Source organism: Oxyura jamaicensis, chromosome 11 (assembly GCF_011077185.1).
Source record: "Oxyura jamaicensis isolate SHBP4307 breed ruddy duck chromosome 11, BPBGC_Ojam_1.0, whole genome shotgun sequence".
Taxonomy (NCBI): Eukaryota; Metazoa; Chordata; class Aves; order Anseriformes; family Anatidae; genus Oxyura; species Oxyura jamaicensis.
This window is the reverse complement of record NC_048903.1, coordinates 2,300,294-2,321,812: the sequence shown is the minus strand read 5'-3', so window position 1 is coordinate 2,321,812 and position 21,519 is coordinate 2,300,294. Positions and strand designations below refer to the sequence as shown.

Genomic DNA, 21,519 nt, shown 5'->3' with positions numbered 1-21,519 from the left:
CTGCCCTGATCCCTCCGTGCCTGCTCCTGCTCCTCTCCCTGCTTACCCCCAGAAAGGAGTACGCTAGGTTGCAGGAGCACAACAGGAACAAATGTCAAGGGAGAGAGCTCCTTTGATACAAAAAAACTGCAGTTGTACAGTAAACCAACAATCACTTTTTTCTTCCTTTGCAACCCAGCAGCTATACTGGGTACCTCAACAGAGCATTCACAGGCATGAAAGGGGGGGATAGTTTCACTGTATTAAGAATTAAGGTTTTTAAGAGTTTTAGTCAAGATTTTATATGGCACAACTTTGAATTAGTTATTTAGAAACAGTCATTAGTTATTTAGAAACTGAGTCACCTCAACTGAGAGTATCTCACTGGATGGGAAAAAGTATTAGATTATTCTGTATTAAATCATACCCTTCTTTTAGATAGGACAGCGCTCAGATTTAGAGCCTGCAAGAAATACAAGCAGTGTAACACCAGATGACTTGTAGTAAATATATATACACTCCCTTTTTTATATATAAATAAAAAGTAATACAGCATCAAAATGTGTTTATTATCATAGGAAACCAACCACTGTTTTTAAATCAAAGCATTTATTTTTTCATTTTTTTTTAGCTAATACGGTTTTACATTCTTTATTCTTCATCCACACTTCAGCTTGCTGAAGGAACAGTTAATGCGTGATCCCAATAATTCACTTAGAATAAGAAAGAAAACCAAGCTTACTTTCCAAATTATTTATAGCTCTGTATGACCTTCTCAGACATTTAAACAACTCACTATGACCTTTCCATACATTTCAATTTTGAGAAGTACCTCAAATAACATAATTCAAAACCAACATTTGCACTTAAAACACACAAATACCTGCCAATTAAAAGACAAAAAAAGTTCCACAAAACTGTGTATTAGTGAGACCTAATTCAGTTGACTAGGATTGTCTTTTTAGACAGCATCATTTGTTTTGGGCCCACTTCTGCCACAGCTGGAGAATTCTCAAATCCTGTCACCATTACAAGTTGATGTTACATAGCACTATGCAAAAGGCAGTTATTCGCTGTCAGAATGACCATTATACTCACTCCTGTACAATTACCTTAAAGACAAAGTGATCTGAGATTAACCACCACAAGATCAGCCTTTGTCCTGGAGGAATGCAGAGGAGGAGCTTTTAACATCAAGTTGCAGGGAGGATCCAGACTTCTGATGTCTAGGTTACACACCATTTGTTTAGCAAGGTATTGATAAATAACAGTAAATCCATGGTTCACGTAAGATTTTTGCAGCACTCTGATCAGAATATAGCACTGATCTATGCTGGACATCCAGATATTCCTATTTCAGTTTGCACGTTAAAGCTTCCTTGCGTATAATTCTTAAGAAGTACTGTGCAAACCATGCCCAGATCCATTCAGGTAGACGCTCACCCATTGCAAACTGTGAAGAGACACAGGGAGACAAGAAAAAAAAAAAAAAAGAGGAAGGAGCTGGTTAAGATATATTCTACTTAGCAGTTTCTCAAATTCTTAATGTTGTGTTTCTCAAAGCACAACAGTACCTGTTCAAATATGAGCAACTAAACCTTAAATTCCACCCCCCCCCCTCCCAGAAGTTTATTCAGCCCTTTTGGAAGGAGTGAATACAGCATGATAGTTAAGTTCCTCAAATAAATATTTAAGTGGTTTGTTTGTTCAACAGCAATGCTGTCTACTTCCTTTAATTCCCACATCTTGCCAGAATCCCTCCTGTTTCTGGTCTTCACTTTGGAGTAATTCACATTCCTTTAGTTCCTTCTTCTCTACTTGATGGTATAGAGCCAATAGGTTTGACACGACACGCAACAGCAAGTGCAATAAGGTACCCTGCTTTTGAATAAGATGATGTCTCTTTTCCATTTCTGTTGCATATTTCAGCTAGGAATTGGATTCACTGTCTCATTCTAAAAACAAGCATGGCTGAGCATTTTATTTTTTTAAAGCAGAATTAGTGAGATAACATGGCACAATTCCTTTAGGTCTTATGGTATATGCTATACTCTTTCAGAATAGTGGCATGTTTTTTGTTTGGACTGTTGAGGAAGAAAACAGCTTACTTGTTTTCTGCTGACAAGCACTAAATAGTTGGATGAATTTTCTTACCTTTATTGAATGCTTCCAGTAACCAGGAGTCCTTTTGGATAACCCAAGGGTAGAAATAGCATAACTTGCATATTCTTCAGCAGAAGGAACAAAGAAAGATCTCTTTGATGTAACACTACTGCACGATACCATTTTTGTAGCGATGACAAATGGGGTTAAACTCTGAACAAAAATTCCTTTTGAGGCATATTCGTAATATAGCGCTCTACTGAAATAGTCCAAGTAGGTCTAGGAAGACAAAAGCAGAAGACGTTCAATTTTGTTTGTTTTTACAATCAAGTCTCACTGCAGTGTTTTAGTAAAACCACAGAAAAGTTGTAGCATACTTGAAACATTGGCTTTAAAAGATGAGACCATAAAATGTACAGTTCTAAAGCTTGACCAACATTCATATTGATGCTGTTTGTTTGCTGGGACCTAAAACAATACAGTACCTTGCAAGAGAAAGTGACAGCTTAGCTTTCTGATGTGAAATTAACAAACAACCCATGAATTTCTGCCTAAAACCAATACAGAAACTTTTATATAACTTTTATATTGTTCAGTCTGAGGGCATTAAAGAAGACACTCCTAAGTAAATTACTGTCAAAAGGACAAAAAAAGAGTCTCATTCTTTAAAACATTTACAGGTGACCTACACACTCAACCAATCTTCCCCAGGTTAATTACTTGCTGGGACTCCCTTGCACAAAATTAAGCATGCATTTGTTCATGTGCATCTGCATCATCTCCTTTATCTCATTTTACTTTACCAAATCACAGGAGAAAGCACAAGCCTGAAAACTAAGGTTACAGGAATCAGAATGGGAAATGAACATTTCTTAATCTTATCAGGGTAGCACCCCCAATGCCATATTGAAGCTGCAGCTGTGCTGCCTGGTCTGAAAGAACATCTTAGACTCTGTTTGTGAATGATTTTATTTTATTTTTTTTTATCCTCAACAGCCTTTCAAAAAGCATGGTTTCCAACCAATTGTTGGATGAGCATCTTCTAGTGATGCTCTTACACCTGCTTTTTTCAGGAGGGAAAAAAAAAAAAAAAGAGACCATGCTTTAAACCAGAATGCTGATCTAGGATCTGGATTAACGATGTTGGTTAAAGCAAGAATTTTAGCAGACCTTTGGTTTAATTTTGTTCTTTTGCATTCAGGCCATTTCATAGTTTAGAGTGCAGTTCTACATACACTTAGCATAACCAAGAGACATATGCTCTGCAACAGGAATCTTGAGCCACTTTCCACACTGAAGACAATCCACAAGGAGTTACACTTTGGAGTAATATAGTTGGTTTTGCTCAAGGCAGAAGGAACTAACTACTTGCAAGACCTATCCTGGAACAAGGCTGTGTGGAGGTTAGGCTCCAGCAGAGGGCAGCAACCAACAGCCAGAAGCAATCATCACTTTGGGTTTAGACAACTGGGTCTGGAAGAGATGTTTACTGTCTTGGTTGCTTCTCAGTTAGATTAAGCAGCAAGTTATCCAGCACTAGTGTGCACCCTTGCATGCTTCAGGGGTAACTTCAGCATCACTTAGTTATCCCATCCTATTCAGCAGTGTCAGGATCTCCCGAGGAAGAAAAATGATGGGAAAGTTCTTTTTGATTCTAAGTATGGCACAGGACAGAGGTGTAAGAAGCCTTCTGCTCCACCTAGCCCCTTGGCATTTGCTGAAGCATCTGTTGTTGGTTATTTTTGTTTGTTTGTTTTTTTGCCAGAGCTCTTGTTGCAGTGACAGCTTGTGCATGACTGTAATACCTCTTGCTACCAAATAACCAGCCTGCAAGTACCTTGAGATATCCCTGCACACTTTTCAGCTACAGAAGAGAGAAGAAATTCCTCAGCCTTTCAATGGGTCATAGAATTGCCAATATTGGTTTGAACATCATTCCTCTGAGGAAGATAACACTTCTCCTAGAAGTACCTTTTGCTGCAGTTCATGCATAATCCACATAGCGGACTTTGTCTCAAAGCCCATTAATGGGGAGGAAAAAAAGTGCGGCATAATACATGAAACATGAGCAAATCCCTAGAAAACTTTCAAGTGTTTTGATATCTTTGTTGAACATGTTAAAAAACACCTATAATGCTTTTACTTTTCAGTGCATATCATCAAATATCACATCCCAACTTACTTTTGAGGCTCCATAGATGGTTAACATTGGTGTGGGCTGACAGCAGGATGCAGACGAGACATTCACAATTGCACCTCTCTTCTTCTCTACCATGCCTGGCAGCACAATGTGCACCATCATGTTAGCAGAAGCAATATTTATGTTGATCATGTCCCACAGCATGTCCTCAGACAGGTTAGTGAAATAGTCGGGGTACGTATAGAACAGTCCTACATTATTCACCAAGATCCCAATTTCTCTGTCTTTTAGGCCCTCCTTAATGGCTTTGTAAGCCTCGCGCCCCTCACTGAAGTCAGCTACTATGAAATCTGTTTCCACTTTGTATGTTTCAGATATGCTTCTAGATACAGCCTGCAGCTTCTCCTTGTTTCGGCTGATTAAGATGATGTTGACACCACGCTTCGCCAGTTCTTCAGCATACGCCTTCCCGATACCATCGGTGCTACCTGTTATTCATAGAAAATAGAACAGCAGTGTGAAAATCAGAACAGCTGCAGTCTTCTATTTCAACAGTTCTTTTAATTGCAGCTTGATTCCCTTCTCTGAAGATGACGTGGCACTGAATATGCTGATCTCAAAACCGTAACGCTAAAGATAACAATGTCAGTAGCAACCTTGTGCAATGGCATCTCATACAAGTTTCTTATTTCTATGACAACAGCAGAGAGCTTAGAGTAGAACCTTTACGAGAAGATGTCAGAGGTGCATGACTTAAACCTTACTGAAGAACTTGAGCACATGTGAAAATCCTATAGCAAAAATAATATGTTGGCTGCACCTCTCTCCGAGGTTGCTAATGGAGTCTCACGCTCCCTTACACATGCTTGGGGTGGAGCTTACAATTTCTGAGAGAAGTTGTTCTGGCATTCTTTTCCAGCAGTCAGTCAACACACTGAGGACCTGAATTTACTAAGGTACTGTACAAGCGTTGCTGTCCGTGACTGACTACAGTACCACTGCTCAAGCAAATTAACCCGTATTCACCAACCCAAGACAATACATGCCCCAGCTTGTGCCATAAGGCTCACCCAGTGACGTAAGCCAGCTAGTTTTTACAGGACTGATACAACACATTATATAAGCATACGCAAATACGCTGCTTCAGTCTCTTACCAGTGACCACTGCCCATCTTCCATACCGCTTGACAAGATCAATCTCACCAACCAGCTTTGGAACAACGTGAAGCCTAAGGATGCTGTAGGTGTTGAAGGCAAGAGTCATGCACTTTCTGACTGTGTACCAAGCTCCAATTAAAGCCAGGGCATCTACATAAGAGCTGCAAGAACGACTGATCTCTCTGTACAGGAGGTAGAAACAATCCACTGCAGCCATGGTGATCAAAAGCCTAAGGAAAACAAGAAAAAGCAGGCAACTATAATCTCTTCAGCCACATAAACTGTTCAAACCTTTGCGATTTGGCAGTTATATGTAGTCATATGCCACATCAGGGAGTGGCAACTAGAAAATGTCTTTCAACACATTCCCATCAAAAGTGATGCAACACTAGAAATAATGGAAGCAGTGCATCTTTAGGAATCAATCTGCACTACGTTCCAGAAAAGCAAACAAACACCTTGGTAATTTAAAACAAAATAACACAAAATCCTGCAGGTATGAGAATATAACAAAGTTTCCATGAAGGGCATTAACGGCAGCCATTTAGCCTATGTTTATGGGCTTACTTACTTATCCGTTGGGCTGTAAAGAATTGATCTACAATCCCGTGAACGACACAATCCAAGCCCAAGCGGATAAGGGAAGCTCAACGTGCAAAAACTACCCTTGGACCACTAAAATCACCTACAAAAGTGGGGATAAGCAGCAGGGGAGAGCTCAGCACACGGCAACAAGCTCCCCCCAGCACAGCCAGACAGGCTGAGGGCCCTTCCCTCCTCATCCAGCCTCCCAAACACCTCAGGAGCCTTTCCTGGCCTTTCACGCACATCACGGCGCTTTTAGCAGTTAAATACACTTCAAAACACGCACCCCCATGCTGCCACCGCAGTATCCCCACACGCACCGCGCTCCTCCCCGCAGCACCCCGGGCCCCCACGCTCCCCGACCGACCCTAACGGGCTGCACCGGAGAGAAACCAACCCCCAGACCACGGCCTGCCCGCCGGGGCCGCCTCCCTTAAGAGCCGCCTCCCTCAGGGGCCGCCTCTCTATCGGCCTCTCCCTCAGCCGACCCCGCCGCCATTACCGGGGCCAGGCCGCGGGGCCTTCTGGGCCTGCGCGGCGTCGCCATGGCGACAGCGGCGGTTGGGGCGGGGAGCGCGCTGCCGCCCGTTCCTCAGCAGATCCCATTGGTTCCAGGTTCGAATCCCCGGCCCGGCATCCCAAGTCGGGTTTTGGGGTCTGGTAAAGGGAAGTGGGGGTTTAATTTGAGGTCTTCTCTGATCTCAGGGACATTGGGGGTGAATTGTAACAGCAGCCGCAGTCCTCGCCAGATGACAGCTCGCTGGCAGGTGGTGCAAGGTGGTGTGGTGGAGGAAAAGCATCCCTGCCCCCTCGGCTTGCCAGCCGAGAGGAAAAAAGCAACTTGCTCCGCTTTTGAGGCTTTCACTGTGTTTTGGGGTCTTCACTGTGTTTTGCGGTCTTCACTGTGTTTTGCGGTCTTCACTGTGTTTTGGGGTCTTCCCTGCTCTGAGGCATGTGTCTTTCGGGGCCTCCACAGTGAGAGGTTGCTGCTGGGCAGGCTGGATAATCTCCTTGTACTGGTCTTTTATTTATAACAGGTTCCCCTGCTAAAGCCTTTAGACAGCTTGTCCGGCAGTTGGATTGTAAATCAAACACTGACTTGACTTGATTTTGTCTAAATCACATGTCCTAAAATGCAATCACAAAATGGAGACTTGGACACAGGCCTTGGAGGGGAGATCGTTGCCCAAGGGGTGGCAGGAGAGCCTCTGACCAGCGCTGGGAATGATGTGACCCCCACAGAAAACGAAGGAAATTCTGTCAGCACAGGTGAGCTCTTCCACTTGGCTTGCTACGGTGAATTTAGGGAACATTTAGAGAATGGAGTCAACCTCAATGGTAGATATCAAGTCTTGTAATTCATCTGGATACAACATGAGTTTATTCTTTCTCCCACTAAAGTCACTGAAAAACTTGCTGGAACTGAGAATTACCTCTGTTACCTACCTTCCTGTGACTTTTTTTTTTTCAGTTTCTTTAATTTTCTTTTTCTGGAGGTATACCTTTTGTAATGCCGTCATACATCTAGCCTGACCTCTAGAAGTTTTAATTACAGCCATATGTAAATGACCTGGTACGATCATTTTGTTTGCACTGCCTCTTTTTAAGTGTCAGGACTACGAGCACAACTAGACAGTGAAGAGCAAGAATCTGAAGAGAAGACTATTGAAAATGCAATTACTCAAACACAGTCTAAAGAGAATTTGAATGAGTACTGCACTGGAGACATCCTCGAAAGAGCGCAAAAAGGTAACTTTGTGGGAACTAGAAAAAAAAACAAAACAGTGTTTGCCATGACTCAGATACACCCATTATCATGGTCTCTATATATGCAAATTTAGCAGTCATCTTAAACTCAAATTATTGTTAATTAAATGTAATACTCTGTAGATGTCTAAGACCATAAGAGCACTGGTGCCAGTACTTTATTATAATTATACGTTGCAATAATCCTTCTTAAGACTAGTGGGTACTACCTGACTTCCGGATCTAAACAAATGCAATACTTCAACAGTTTATTTTGCTACTAGTTGTTTTACTACTTACATTCTATAGAAAGTTAAGCTTCCCTTCATTAAAAAGATCAGCAAATGTCATGGTTATAACACATCTTTTCTTGAAATTCATATTCAGTGTTCTCTGGTATTTCTCTGAAGTAATTGGAAACATGATACTTTTTCCCCAACTTATGTTGTTGAACTGCTACTTGTTTTTTTACTTACAATAAAGATGTTAAAACTCAAGAGAAAGGCTTCAACTGTATGTCCAGAACAGATCAACAGAATGAACAAAAATCAGATGGTGATCACAAGTCACTAACCAGCTCATTCAGTCAAAGGACAGAAGAAAAAGGGGGCTGTGTAAGGTAATATATTGTTAGTGATGGTTTTTATGTAAATTTTGGCATAATTGAAGTCAATAAGAGTTTCACTATTTTACATATTAATCTTACCTCAGGAGAATTATTTTGAAGATCAACTTGAGACTAATCAATAAATCAGGAATTGTTGGTATTTCTAGTATCTGTACTGCTTTTTTTTATGGCCACAGTAGCAAACTGCCTTTTAAATATATGATGTCTATTTAATGGATCTGAACAAAATTGTGCAAACTCTTGTGGAGGTCTTTTTTTTTGGATTTGACCATTTCTCAGTATGAATTCAGACAGTGCATTGTATTAATTCATCTCAATGTAAATGTGACGGTTGTCAAGATAATTTTTATTAGAGGGAATTCTGAGGTACCTCAGACAGATAACAATAAGGTACAGCTCCTTTGTAAGCTCTCACTCTAATTTTGATCCAGACTAAAACAGCATAGGCTGTGATGGCTGTTCATTAATGTGAAATGGGATTATTCTCTTGTTTTCTCCAAGTAAGCACATTTACCTGCAATAAAATTAAAAAACGTTTCATACTATTTTGTGACAATGCTGAAAGTCTGGGGACATGGTCTAGATTTGCAATGATACGTAAGGAGCAATGAAGAGTAACCGTCCATTCTTGTACCTGCTTATATGTTAGGGAAACTTCCCCAAGGAAGTTTATGTTGCTGCTGGCTTTAACACGCCTGTTCTATAGGAAACAGTTGGAGTCCTTTAAAGCCAAGGGAAAGACTCTCTCTGAGTTATAAGGAAGCAGATCGGACTCCGTAGACACAGGAAACTTCATCATCACAGGCTAATCATGTTGGCACACTTCAAAATTAAATTCTTATGAAGAATGATGTCAGAGAGCAACAACTGCACATAAGATAATTAGTGTTCTTATGGAATACATTTTGTGATCCTGTAATTGCCTGAGGATGCTGATAATTTGATTAAGTGCTACTGTAAGTAGCACAATGAAAGTCAGTGTAATACATTGCAACTACATAGCATTCAATAATGTACCTGGGCTCACAATGCAAGAAAAGGGTACATATTTAGAGATTTGGTTTAAAGTTTATAAACTTCAAGATTTATGGAGCAGTAACTGGCTGACAATCATTTTTTATATTGCCTCAAGAACTCAATTGACTAGTTAGATGACTGTATTAGAGTTTTGGTTCCTTAGCAGTATCAAGGTTTTCCGTGTGGTAAGTAACAATATTTAAAATAAAATAATTAAAAAAAAAAAAAAAGGAAAGAAAGGTACACCTTCACTGCTTTTATTCTTTTTTTTTTTTTTTCTTGTCCATTTTGAAAATATTTTCTTGCCAAGAAAATCTTACTGTTGTAAGATTTTGTCTGACAAATATTTATGGCCGTAAATGCAAAGTTCGATTCATTAATATGAGATTGAGAAATGGAAAATAAATGTAGCTATTATTCTTGCATAAAAGAGCTATTAATTATGTTGCATTAGAATGTGTTTAATAAACAAAGATTTCAGAATGTGCACTGAAAAACATTTTGTTTGTTTCTGCTTCCTATTGTTATTTTAGAATGACAAAAAAGATTCTGCGAGACATTTGTAAGCAGCAGAAATTGTACTTGACCCCATCCTTAAATGATATACTTTACTTGCATTATAAAGGTAAGGTGTGGACAAGACTGTATAGATTTATCATTCTTAAATAGTATTCTAGCAGGGAATCTGGTTTATGGCTAACTGAGGTATGGTATAAAACATTCTTTTAAATTAGAAACATTATTTAATTTGATAAAACAATGTAATTTTGAAACAAAATAAGTCAATATGAAGGTAGATAAGTGAACTGATTATAGACCTAATTTTGGGGGCTCATTCAAAGGATCAATAGGAATCGGCTCATTCAAAGGATCAATAGCAATCAAGAAAGACTATTTTTTCAAAACAGTAGCCTCTAAAATTAAGTATAATAACACGCTGGTCTAGGTTGCATTCAGAAGAAAATATATGCATTTTTTTCTTTTTAAATGTGCTTGTATAACGTTTTTAATTAGCTTTTGAGACATAAAAATGATCAGGAAGAAAACAAACAGTAAACACACTGCATGTTCTCAAATACTACTGAAAGAAAGAGCAGTTGCTAGAATGAACATGGATCATCCAGTTCTGATCTTTGAGCAGGTTTTCTGCTTTATACTGCAAGAGCATAGAATATTCCCAGTTGGAAGGGACCCGTAAGGATCATTGAGTCCAAATCCTGATTATTCATGATAGCATAAGAAATGTTTTAAATACAGCATGCTAGACCTACCTTCTACATTTAGCCTTCTGTTTGCTATTTTCTCATTATTTATTGAGGATCTAGAGGACTGTGCAAGGTACAGACCTAAATAGGTACCTTATAGGTATATTTTCTCCCTTTATGGACCAATTAAATCAGCAGAAATATTGCCATCAATTTGAATATAACCAGTCAGAGGCTGTTTCAGCAGCACTGATGTAAATACATTAAATAAATATATTTTTCCAAAGACTTATTTTTAGCCAGTACAATTTCATTTTGAAATATCTTTCTCTGCAGGATTTGACCGACTGGAGAACCTTGAAGAGTATACCGGATTGAGGTGTTTATGGCTGGAATGCAATGGCTTAAGAAAAATAGAGAATTTGGAGGCTCTGACAGAGTTGCGCTGCCTCTATTTGCAACTCAATTTAATTAACAGAATTGAAAATCTTGAATCCTTAGAAAAGCTGGATTCCCTCAACATCAGTAACAACTATGTCAAGACCATTGAGAATCTCTGTAAGAACTGTTGGTGCAAGATATTTTAACTTATAAGGAGCTAATATTTAAATTATAAGAAGCTAAGCTTTGACAGTTACTATTAGTGGCAGTAGATTTAAGATTTTTTTTAAATCATGTTAAAATGTTGCACACTATCTTAATACCAAAGTCCACAGGGTTTCCATTGAAGTCAGACCTATGTACTATGCAGCTTATAGATACGTAGATGAGAAAACATATAATAACTCCTTAAATGCAGATACTCAGAACAATATAGTATTTCCTTGCTTCATAATACCATCTCAGTACTTAGCTGTTTTGCAGAGAGGCTGACAATCCAGTTTTCACCATTTACTTTACAGTTAGGATGTGCTTTGGCAGTTGCAGACATGATTACCAAATCCTTTATGTCTGTTGAAAGGATTTATTCTGTTTTCAGCAGAAAATTAAAGAAAAAAATCCTCTATATTACCATTTGTGTACATTAAGGGTAATTTGAAACAGAAGCTCTTGCTTTTGTGTAACTGACTAGTTCAAAAGGTGAAGTGAAAACAACCAACCATCCTTAAAACAAACAACTATTTCTTGAGTTGAAGAAAGGATCTGTGGAGGCATAGCCAAAAAGTACGTATAAGCAGAACAACAAATACAGAAAAAGCTCCCCAGAATTCAATATAAACAATGATGTTGAAAGTGCAGTATTCTACTTGCTCCAGAAAATCACTGTGAAACAGTGACTCTTACCTTTTCTTTCATTGCTCTGTTCTTGTCTGACAGCTTGTCTGAAAGTTCTGAACACCCTGCAGATTGCTCACAACAAGTTAGAAACAGTGGAAGACATACAGCACTTGCAAGAATGCCCAAGTATTTCTGTTCTCGATCTTTCCCACAACAACTTAAGTGATCCAAATATTATAACTATTCTGGAAGCAATGCCTAATTTGGTAAGCTGAATACAGCTGAGGGTTTGTATCATGTATATGTGTGAATACTATTAAAAAGCTTTGTCAGGTAGTCCAGTGCATAAGGGCTCCTCGCCTAAAATGTTATTAAACTTGTTTAGTTTTTTAGTAGATTACCTGTAACAACCAGGATGTTCTATTTACCACTTGCTTTTGAAATGATAGGGAAAGTGCATATCCAAGTTATTGTGTGTGTTTTTGTTAGTTTTTTGAAACTGAACTTTGGAATTTCTTTCCTTTGTTTCTCTAGCGTGTGCTGAATTTAATGGGAAACCAAGTGATCAAGAAAATCACTAATTATAGAAAAACACTTACTGTTCGACTAAAACAGCTAACATACCTGGATGACAGACCAGTTTTCCCAAAGGATAGGTAAGAAACAGACATCTTTACACAGCAGTAAGGCTCAAATACTAATGAACCTACATCCAGTTTTTAGCAATATTGTCATGCAAGGAAAGGAAGACTGACTGGTAAAATATATTGAGGGTGGGTAACTTTCATTACAATAGAATTATACTACAGAGATCTACATACGTAAAAGAAACTAAGCATTTTTTTTCCAAATGATAATTAATTATTGAACAGAATTGTTTTATGCAAAGTCTGTGGGCCACAAGCAAATCCTGATTTCAACAGAAACTGAATAGGTGTCAGGGAAAGCAGAGCCACGATCAGCAGTCTTGATGGATCTTTGGTGTTGTAATCACTGGCATTTGGATATCTTTGTTTCTTTTGTTGCAGTTCCACATGCAAGATAAGATAGCCCTGTTGCATAAGGGATTGGTATTGCTATCTGATGGTTTGTTGTGTTTTTGTTTGTTTGTTTGCTTGTTTTTCTGTTGACGATACTTTATGCTGCTTCAAACTATTTCAAATTTCTCTTTTGTTAGAGAGAGAAGCTTTTATGACTATATTGCAGTGAGCTGTTTTGTTTTCATTAGAGCCTGTGCAGAAGCCTGGGCTGTTGGAGGGCTTGAAGCTGAGAAAGCAGAAAGGGAAAAATGGGAAACCAGAGAGAGAAAAAAAATCCAAGATAGCATCGATGCTTTAGCAGCAATCAGGCAAAAAGCAGAGGAAAAGAAAAGACAAAAGTATATGGAAGAAAGAGATGCAGGTGCAAAATGTGGAAACGAAGATGCAACAGCCACCCTAGAAGGTTTGTGGTTAGTATTTTGGAATAGTTTGTGTCTGCTTTTATTTGAATGTTTACAATAAATTAATAGTTCCCACCTATTCAGAAACAAGCAATTTTTGAAATGTACTTACGAATCTTCCCATAGTAACTACTTTATTAATCTTACTGCATTTTAGATTAACCAGCAAGTTTTTAAGCAATCATTGCCTTTCTCACTGCTGATAAGACAAACAAAACAATAGCAAACCACTTTCCGTCTCGGCTTTTCAAGCCGTTGTGCTCTACACCAGAGCAACCAGGTGCTAGTCAGGGCAGTAGCGGTTCCAGCACGTATTCCTGCCTTGACTTACTGCCCTTTTTTATGCCAGAAATTCTCCTGTCACATTATTCAAGATGGCATAAAGTCATGACCAATAGTAATCCCCAGCCTAGCCTTTTCTAGAACAGTATGCATGTTTCAGGATAAACAAGACTGAAGACAATAACAAAGAAGTGCTACAGTGCAGAAGAGTATTTGTGTGGTGCATTTTGGCATTTCACAGGCTCTGAAGTCAAACAGTTGACGATCAAGTAAAACTTTTTCAGCAACCTAGTAGATTGCGTAAAGGAGAGGATAACTTTGGCAGTTGATCCATCAAACTACTCAAGCACATATTTAAATGTAGTCACTTGTGAGTCCCCTCAAGGTTAACTATAGATACCAGACAATTACTTACTACAGTGTGTTCTCTAGATGAGATTTTGCTGGGGAATTGTAGATGCCGGTGAGTTGAGATGGGAAAATATTGCTGCACTACTAGGAGGACTGCTGAACCACGAATAGCTGCTCAAAATAGGAGCTTTTGGTGCATATTTTGGGCCAAGCTATTAAGACCATGTACAGTTTGGATATCTAGAATAAGCAATGGCAAGTTAACTCAGCAGTTTCAGTGAATTCATTTCTTCTGTAGGAGGATCTGCAAATTCAGATAACAATGATGGAAACTGTAATACATCAGAGACATCAAATCTATCAGAAGAGCAAGAAACTCAAGAGAAGACTGAGAAATTTAGAAAGAAAAGTGTTGATGCTCATGAGGAAGTGATAACACTCGTACCAGACAGGGGAGATAACACAGACTTCCCACCTGGAAGTATTCCTGCAAGAATTCAAGAAGATGCACACAAGTTGAGTTCGTACAAACACTTAAACTTCAACAAGGAGCTAGATGGTAATGTATCTGTATACATTCTTCACTGTTGAAGAATGAAACCAAACTGGGGAAGTACAGATTATAAGCTAAACTCTGTCTCAGTTTAGCTCCCCTCTGCTGTGATTCAAAACAGCTGATTCATAGCTAAGAATGTCCCATTAGATTTCCAATACATCATTAAAAAGTGCAAATAGTGATTTATAAACTTTAAGGGAGACAAAGATGACTATGGATAGACAAAGCACTGGATTCAGCAGTTGATTCTGCAGCAGTAGTCAGATCCCTAGCAGTCTGGTTCTACAGTGTTGCAACATAGAAAGCCTTTTATGCAGTTAGTTTTCTGCAACTAGTTATTTTTTATTCTTCAGATCAACCCAGAGAGAATACAAGTACCGAAAGGCCCATAGTTCCTGAACTGGATGAATATGCTGAAATCGAACAGATCAAACCAGAGACACCAGAGAAACTTCATCTTGATGTATGTATTAGATTCAGATTTTGAGAAATTAAGATTTGGGTATTGTCAACTCCCAAATTAATTCCTGTAACATCCTAGCTAAATAAAGCTATGGACAGACTTCTAAGAAAGGTCCACTGTTAGGAAAAGTAGAAGGAAACAGGAAAAATAATAATAAAGTTGTAGGGGTATCAATTATTTCCAGCATGTGGAAAGGATTTACCACTGCTACCAAAGTCTGGTTTGTCCTTTGGCCTTTGGGTCACCTGAAGCTGACCTTTTAGCTCTGTGATTTCTCTGTTGAGAGAGTTAATGAGGGCTTACATTTGAAAAATAGAAATCACAATAAAAAGAATCCAGTGAATAAATGTGTTCTTTTATGCAAAGCTCAAATGAAATATTCATTTGAAAAGGTAAATGATTGTGGAAAAAGCATAAGGAAGAAATAGCCAGCCAGCTACTGTAAATGCTCACTAGCAATATTCAATACTATAATTTGTTCTCAAGATAAAACCAAGAAATGCTGAATTTGCATTTTCCAGGTATATATTGACTGACATTTTTAATATACTCATCTATTTTCTAAGATTTCTATCTGATGATTTAAACATTTAATCACATTTAACCATGAAGGCATGGGTGATACCACTGAAAATACAATTTGAGTGCAAAGGAATACTATTCGATATGTTCTAATTACAACCCTACTGCTAAATGGATAGTGTCAAATTATGACACAATTAACAACAGCAAACTTTTGAGCTTATGACTTTCGAGAGCATTTAATATACTCTTTGATCCCTAATACAGAGACCGTTAACTAAATTCTTACTGGAATGTTTTAAAAAGATCAATTCTATCTTTTCTATGTCCTTAATTTCCCGGGAAAAAAATCCATCCTATTATTGAAGGACCCAACTCACTGCTTTAGTAGAGGGCTTATTGCATTGCTGCATCTTCCTGTTCAGCTATTTTTAATAATCAGTTTAACAAGGACAGTGGAGAGAACTGGCAGCAGCTCTAAGTACATACAATATTATTTTTCAAATAAATCTTGCAGGGCTGAAACAAAAGCTTTAAATACATAGCAATCCTGTAGGTCCCCACAAGGTGAAGATCTCAAAGATTCAGTGGATTTTTTTTTCTTCATGCTGTATGGCACCACTGTGTAACATAGTATAAAAAGAACTCTTCAGCATATGTACATGGGGTTTCTTTCAACACTAAAGACCTGTGAATATTCTAAGGATAAAATTAAGGATAAAATTAAACAAGAAGGATAAAATTAAAAAAATCACATACTAATACACACTTCAGTGTTCTGTGCTACTCTCTTCTCCAACTGATGTTTAGTAATGATGTTTAGCTGCTGGCAACAGCCTCCAATACTTACACTGCTGCAGATTTTCCGGAGACAGCTAGCATTGACATGGTGGGGATTGGCCGAGAAGATGCTGTTAGTGAGAAGCTCGGAAGCAGCACTGTAGTCAGTGTTCGTATCCTCGAGCCTGTAGATGGTCTCAGTAGTAATATAAGGGAGAAGAGTGGAGGAGGATTTGTAATGCAGTGGTTATGACATCCCTCTGTCAAGCAGAAACAAGCCAAACATGCAAGAACTGGTTTTTGTGCATGATCCTTGGCAGTGGTTGAGCTACATACCGTGTACCTAAACCAGGATAACTTTCACCAACGAAATTAACAGCTATTTCACGTCCCTATTTACATCAAATTCTGCTCATTAATGTTAGTCTGCAAATCTTAACTCATACATTTTTCATTGTACTCTTATAAAAGTATGTGAATTCAGGACATGCTGCACTAGACACAGCCACGTCAGAAAACATGTTTGATTTGTTGATTTTAATTCTGTAATAGTCTTCACACACCAAATGTACAGATTAGATGTTCCCGATGCTGCTATGCCAAGCAACTTGCTACACAAAACCGGTGAGCTCTAAAAACACCTTACTAAAGGAGATGCTTTTACCAGTATTAGCCTGCATTAAAAATTTGCCAAAGAGGTATTACATTCTACTTGTAATTTTGTATTTCCACCCCCATTTTTCCTTTCATGTCAGTAACTTGCATTTGTCTTAGATAATATTTTTTAATGTAAACATGAAATTATTGGGCTTGTCCAAGGAAAAACAATTCTCAGCAAGTTTACTGTTCCACTTCCTTAATTACAAGGCTTCCACAATAAAAACACTATTTGTTTTACAGTTGTGTTTAGATTATCAGAATTTACTGATAAATTGTTTCAAATAGATGGCAGATCTTATTTTGGCTGTTACCCATAAAGTTGGATTACAGTTGAGATTAAGTCTACTGAATGAGTAATAAACAGCTAAGAGACATAAACCACATCTCCTTTTAGAATCTTTGTAGTGTTTTTTTGTTTATCCATTTTCCTTCCTTCCTTCCTTTTGTTGTTGTTGTTTTTAACCTCCTAGTCACACAGCAGAGTATAAAAGACCATTCCAAGGTTATTGCCTTCTCATCTACTATTTCTGGAGACAGATGAATTGTACTTTTCCCACATATGCTTAACAGAGAAAGCTGTCATCGTGGAGAAGATGACAGTCCAGTATTTCTAGTTGTGGCCTCCTATCTGGAAAAGTATTGTGTTGAAAAAGCTCCCCAGTGAGATAGGTATGACATATTTTATTGATTAGAGCTAACTTTTCCCACTGGTTTTGTGACTGTCTTCAGGAACTGCCTGATTTAGAAGATATAGATGTAAATGAATTTCCCCCAGAAGAGGAAATCTTTGTTCAAAAGGTAAGATTCTTAACTAATTCCAGTGACGAAGCTTCCCTTATGAATGTTTTGCGAAATAAGGGCAATCTGAGTTGTGAAATGCTGTCTTGGAAGATACAATCTGTTGTGCACTTATAAACTAAAATAGATGTTTCATCAGATCTTGTATATCCAGTTGTAAATCTTCTTTCAATTTGATTTTTTTATATATATTTTTGCATTGTAAAAATAGGAGAATGAAAAACTAAGGTCAATTAATGCAACAGTTAAATAAAATTAACTTCTTAGTGGTATATAGCTTTTCAATTAAGATTACTGATAAAATATACTTTACTAGTACTAATATGCTGCAAAGGACTGATTAGATAGTACAATAGCCTACTACTGAATAAAATCAGACTTTTCAACTGAAAATACAGGGACCAAAACTCCTCTGCTTCGCTTAATACTACTGATATACAATGCATTCCAGCCCCTCTGGTTCATGCCCCCAATAGCATCGTGCTACACTCAGACTAAGCTGCTAGACAAGACTATAAACAGAAACAAAAGAGGAAAAAGAAAAAAAAAAGAAAAAAAAAAAAGATTAAAAGGACAGCTTTGATTCTAGTGTTGCTGATGGCTCATTCTTGCCCTGCTGGAGACAGGCTGATACAGTACACATTTTTGCAACAGCTTGGAGGAACTTGTAAAGTTTTCCTACAGTCCATTTGTGTAAGGCATGGGTTTTATTTGCTCATCTGGTCACAGTCTCACAAAAATGTTGCAAAATGTCTTGGCCAACAAAGCTTCCACTTAGAAGATGAGAAGGAATAGGGCAGGGAACAAAGAGGATTAATAAAGGAATGTGTGTTAGCACCTCTCACGCTCCTAAGGGTGTTTGGTTCTTAAATGAAGTCAGATTAGATACTAGATTAGATACTGGGTAGAGTCTGGTAAGTAATATTTTAAAAACGGCACTAGTTTGTGAGAGATCCTGGAAGATGAGAATGTAAATGTCAGTCACAGTGGTGAAATGTCAGCCTCTCAGTCTTGGTCGTGTTGCCCAAACCTTCCACTTTATATGAAATACCATTGGTTCTTTAGCAGAAATCCAGCCTTGAATTCCTGTAGCCTCCTAGTTAAGGGCATTTCCTGAGCAGTAGAACAGTCAAGGTTAAATTCCTGCTGTGACAAAGGTAAAATAATACATCTGAGCCCGTGAATCCTCTTGCCCTCGTCAGTGACTTGCTCTTGAAGCATGTGGTTTTGGGAAACAGGGGCTTTGTTTTTATTTTGTCTGATATAAAAATAATTTTTTTTTTCGGGTTGGATCGAAATTACCCCGTAAGTTGTACATCAAAGGGCCAGACTACTCTCTGATCTAGTCTACACAATTATGATGGCTGTCTTTTTTTTAAAATATGCTTGTACTCATTTTGATAAAATGATCAAAAAAAGAATTAGAGGCTACACATGGCTGAATTGCTGAAATATTCCTTTTTTTTTTTTTTTTCTTTTTTGAACTGTTAGTAGTTCATGGTCAGCTCATGGCTAATGTCTGCCATGCAGTTAACCCAAGATCAATCTGCAAAGAAGAAGAACTGTGGGTGTGAAGCAGATCTTCCATACATTTTGGGAGAAAAGCACATCAGGGATGACAATTGTACGGATTCAGGAGATAGTTACCTATCTTTCATTTGTTATACCTAGAAGGATATATTTACAAATACATTTTCTGCCTTTACAGCAACGTCACCCAAATATTGAAATAATTTCTGAAATGACAAATGACAGCGATTCTGCCTTAGAGGAAAACGCTAAAACCACATTTGAGCATTCAGTAGGAGAAGTTCCAACAACAATTTTTTCAAACATGTCTAAGACACATAAAGCACAAGAAAATGAACGCCTAAGACCCTTTGCTGAAGGTTTATTTATGGAGCCCTCTAATTCAGGAAGATACTTGGAGACCAAAGACAAACAAGCTAACCCCCGGAAAGCCTTGATACAAGAGGTTATCTCTGAACCTACTGAAAAACTACTCTTGTCATCAGTCTGCAATCAACCAGATGACCCAAGCCTGTGGGAAGGGGACAGCAAGATTACAGTTCCTTGCCCTGGTAAGATTACAGCAATACAATTAATCACAGAGTAAAAGGCAGGTGACATACATATACCAAAATAAAGGATTTGTTGAGCTCTTGTCAAAAAGCTTTAAAATCTACTGTGTTAGTTAACAACTTTTATTTATGTGGGAAGCCTAATAAATTAAGAATTAATTTATTTATTTTTTTTCACAGAATATCTTGCTTTGTATCATTTAAATTGGGCTCTACATTTCTTTTTCCAGTATTAAAGACTACCAGTGAGTTTCACTTGCCTTTCACTTGCCTTTTAACAGGGAATGGCAGTGATGGAGAAGTACAGACCCTGGCTGAAGGCAAAGAGTGTCCTCATGAACCACAAGATGACAAGTCAGTAAGAAGGGATTAGATTAATCACTTTGAATAAAACAAACCAAATCTGGAACATTGTGCCTGCCTGACTGCTTAAAGTTGTTCAAATGCAAAGTTCAGCAGTGGGACCATCAGTTAAAACTGACGTAACACTTTGTGGTATAAAAAAACCACTGCCTTCACCATGAAGACTTCAGTGTTTCAGTCAGAGGCAATGCAGCCTCCAACATATGACCTTCAGGGCAGAACATATGGTGATGCCAGCATGAAAGCAGCACATAACCCTCTGTAACGTGCAGGTAACAAGTGCCTTGTGTTCCCATTGACAAAAGTGCTAGAAATCCCTCGCCTCTTCAGAGCAGCTGGGAGCATTTACTACCACTGAAAATGAGGGCAATAGTGTTTTAAGGTTAAATTCCACTCTCTCACATCCTTTCTTTTTCCTTGCATCTTTCTAGAAATGTTTGTATCTTATGGTTTCATTACCTACATAGTTTCAATTCATAATGTAATACGTTTCTGTCATTTGAACTAAATAAAGATTCTACTTGTAACCCGATATATTTTTAACTTGTATCACCTCACAAGTAGATGTCATACCACACAGACATCAATGACAGATCACGATTTCTTCTAATGATATTTTAAGAATCTAATATTCGTAGACATTATAATTGCTTATGCAAAAATAGATGTGGAAATAGCATCCATGCATGGAAAACATGTTTTTACCTTTTAGGGCAATCTGTGGTGAAGCATCTACTTATGTCTGCCATTTTCCTTATTTTTCTGTGTGATACACGTCTCAGGATCTGGATTTCAAATATAAAAATAGCCAGCCAGTCAGTAGTAGACAGTTTTGCTATTAATAAGCAGACCAAATGAATTCTCTTATATTAGCTTCTCTTTTATTTTCCCGTGGCAGTTTTGTGCCAAAGTGAAATGGAAGAATGGAAGACAACAGCAGTGACTCCTGAACTGGCTTCTCTCTCCTTCCTTCTCCTTGCTCCCCCACCCCACTTTTTTTTTTTTTTTTTTTTTCTGCCCCTTCTGAAGTAGAGAACAGGTTTGTCTTAAAGTGTCTTCACAAGAATCTTCTCTTTATAAAGCAGTAAATTATTCCAGCAAAATTTATGATCTCAGTCCTAAAAAATACCTGCTTTCCTTCTCTGACAGAAGGATGGATAAGCCCTACTTTGAGGCTGTTGCCTTTTGTATTTTTGTGCTGTTTCCACAGTGCTATCAAAATGTATTTGTACATTGTGCATGCACAGAGGATTTTACATCACAGCGTGAACAGCAAGGTCAGCACGTGCAGGATGCAATTTCACTAAGCATGATTGCCTTTTGCATTGCTTGCACGTGCAGTAGCCTGGTGCGCGGCTCCTGACTGCCTGTGCTGGTGCTGAGCCCCCTCAAACATGGAGCCTCAGCACCAGGGCTGGTGTCTTTGACACCTCTGTCAGCACA

At 38.3% G+C, this 21,519-nt stretch overlaps 2 protein-coding genes across 6 annotated transcripts; one reads left to right on the top strand and one right to left on the bottom strand.

Annotated features, from left to right (window-relative positions):
* Positions 1-527: 527 nt before the first annotated feature.
* Positions 528-6,487, bottom strand: HSDL1 (hydroxysteroid dehydrogenase like 1). 3 transcript variants are annotated; one of them, XM_035336888.1, is made up of 5 exons: positions 6,363-6,487; positions 5,378-5,610; positions 4,265-4,710; positions 2,134-2,361; positions 528-1,432 (listed from the first exon to the last, which is right to left on the bottom strand). In XM_035336888.1, exons 2-5 carry the CDS (start codon positions 5,595-5,597, stop codon positions 1,331-1,333), a joined length of 996 nt encoding a protein of 331 aa, XP_035192779.1. In that variant the 5' UTR covers positions 5,598-5,610; positions 6,363-6,487; the 3' UTR covers positions 528-1,330. The 3 variants fall into 3 exon arrangements, with proteins under 3 accessions (XP_035192779.1, XP_035192780.1, XP_035192778.1); XM_035336889.1 differs by having other exon boundaries at positions 6,333-6,444; XM_035336887.1 differs by lacking the exon at positions 6,363-6,487 and adding an exon at positions 5,952-6,232.
* Positions 6,476-20,601, top strand: DNAAF1 (dynein axonemal assembly factor 1). Of its 3 annotated transcripts, none has more exons than XM_035336884.1 (14): positions 6,483-6,620; positions 7,003-7,234; positions 7,574-7,714; positions 8,195-8,330; positions 9,890-9,981; positions 10,898-11,119; positions 11,879-12,045; positions 12,314-12,435; positions 13,008-13,222; positions 14,152-14,412; positions 14,763-14,872; positions 17,564-17,632; positions 19,341-19,713; positions 19,995-20,601. In XM_035336884.1, the coding sequence occupies exons 2-14, from the start codon at positions 7,099-7,101 to the stop codon at positions 20,084-20,086; spliced, it is 2,136 nt and encodes a 711-aa protein (XP_035192775.1). In that variant the 5' UTR covers positions 6,483-6,620; positions 7,003-7,098; the 3' UTR covers positions 20,087-20,601. The 3 variants fall into 3 exon arrangements, with proteins under 3 accessions (XP_035192777.1, XP_035192775.1, XP_035192776.1); XM_035336885.1 differs by having other exon boundaries at positions 6,491-6,625; positions 7,580-7,714; XM_035336886.1 differs by lacking the exon at positions 7,003-7,234 and having other exon boundaries at positions 6,476-6,625; positions 7,580-7,714.
* The last annotated feature ends 918 nt before the right edge of the window (positions 20,602-21,519 follow it).

Excerpts from the sequence above, each read along its gene's own strand:
- HSDL1 (XM_035336888.1), bottom strand. The coding sequence starts at position 5,597 with ATGGCTGCAGTGGATTGTTTCTACCTCCTGTACAGAGAGATCAGTCGT. Across the intron at positions 4,711-5,377 it reads AAGATGGGCAGTGGTCACTG|GTAGCACCGATGGTATCGGG; the intron begins GTAAGAGACTGA and ends TATGAATAACAG. Across the intron at positions 1,433-2,133 it reads ACTGGAAGCATTCAATAAAG|TTTGCAATGGGTGAGCGTCT; the intron begins GTAAGAAAATTC and ends GTCTCTTCACAG.
- DNAAF1 (XM_035336884.1), top strand. The coding sequence starts at position 7,099 with ATGCAATCACAAAATGGAGACTTGGACACAGGCCTTGGAGGGGAGATC. Across the intron at positions 7,715-8,194 it reads CCTCGAAAGAGCGCAAAAAG|ATGTTAAAACTCAAGAGAAA; the intron begins GTAACTTTGTGG and ends CTTACAATAAAG. Across the intron at positions 17,633-19,340 it reads AGGAAATCTTTGTTCAAAAG|CAACGTCACCCAAATATTGA; the intron begins GTAAGATTCTTA and ends CTGCCTTTACAG.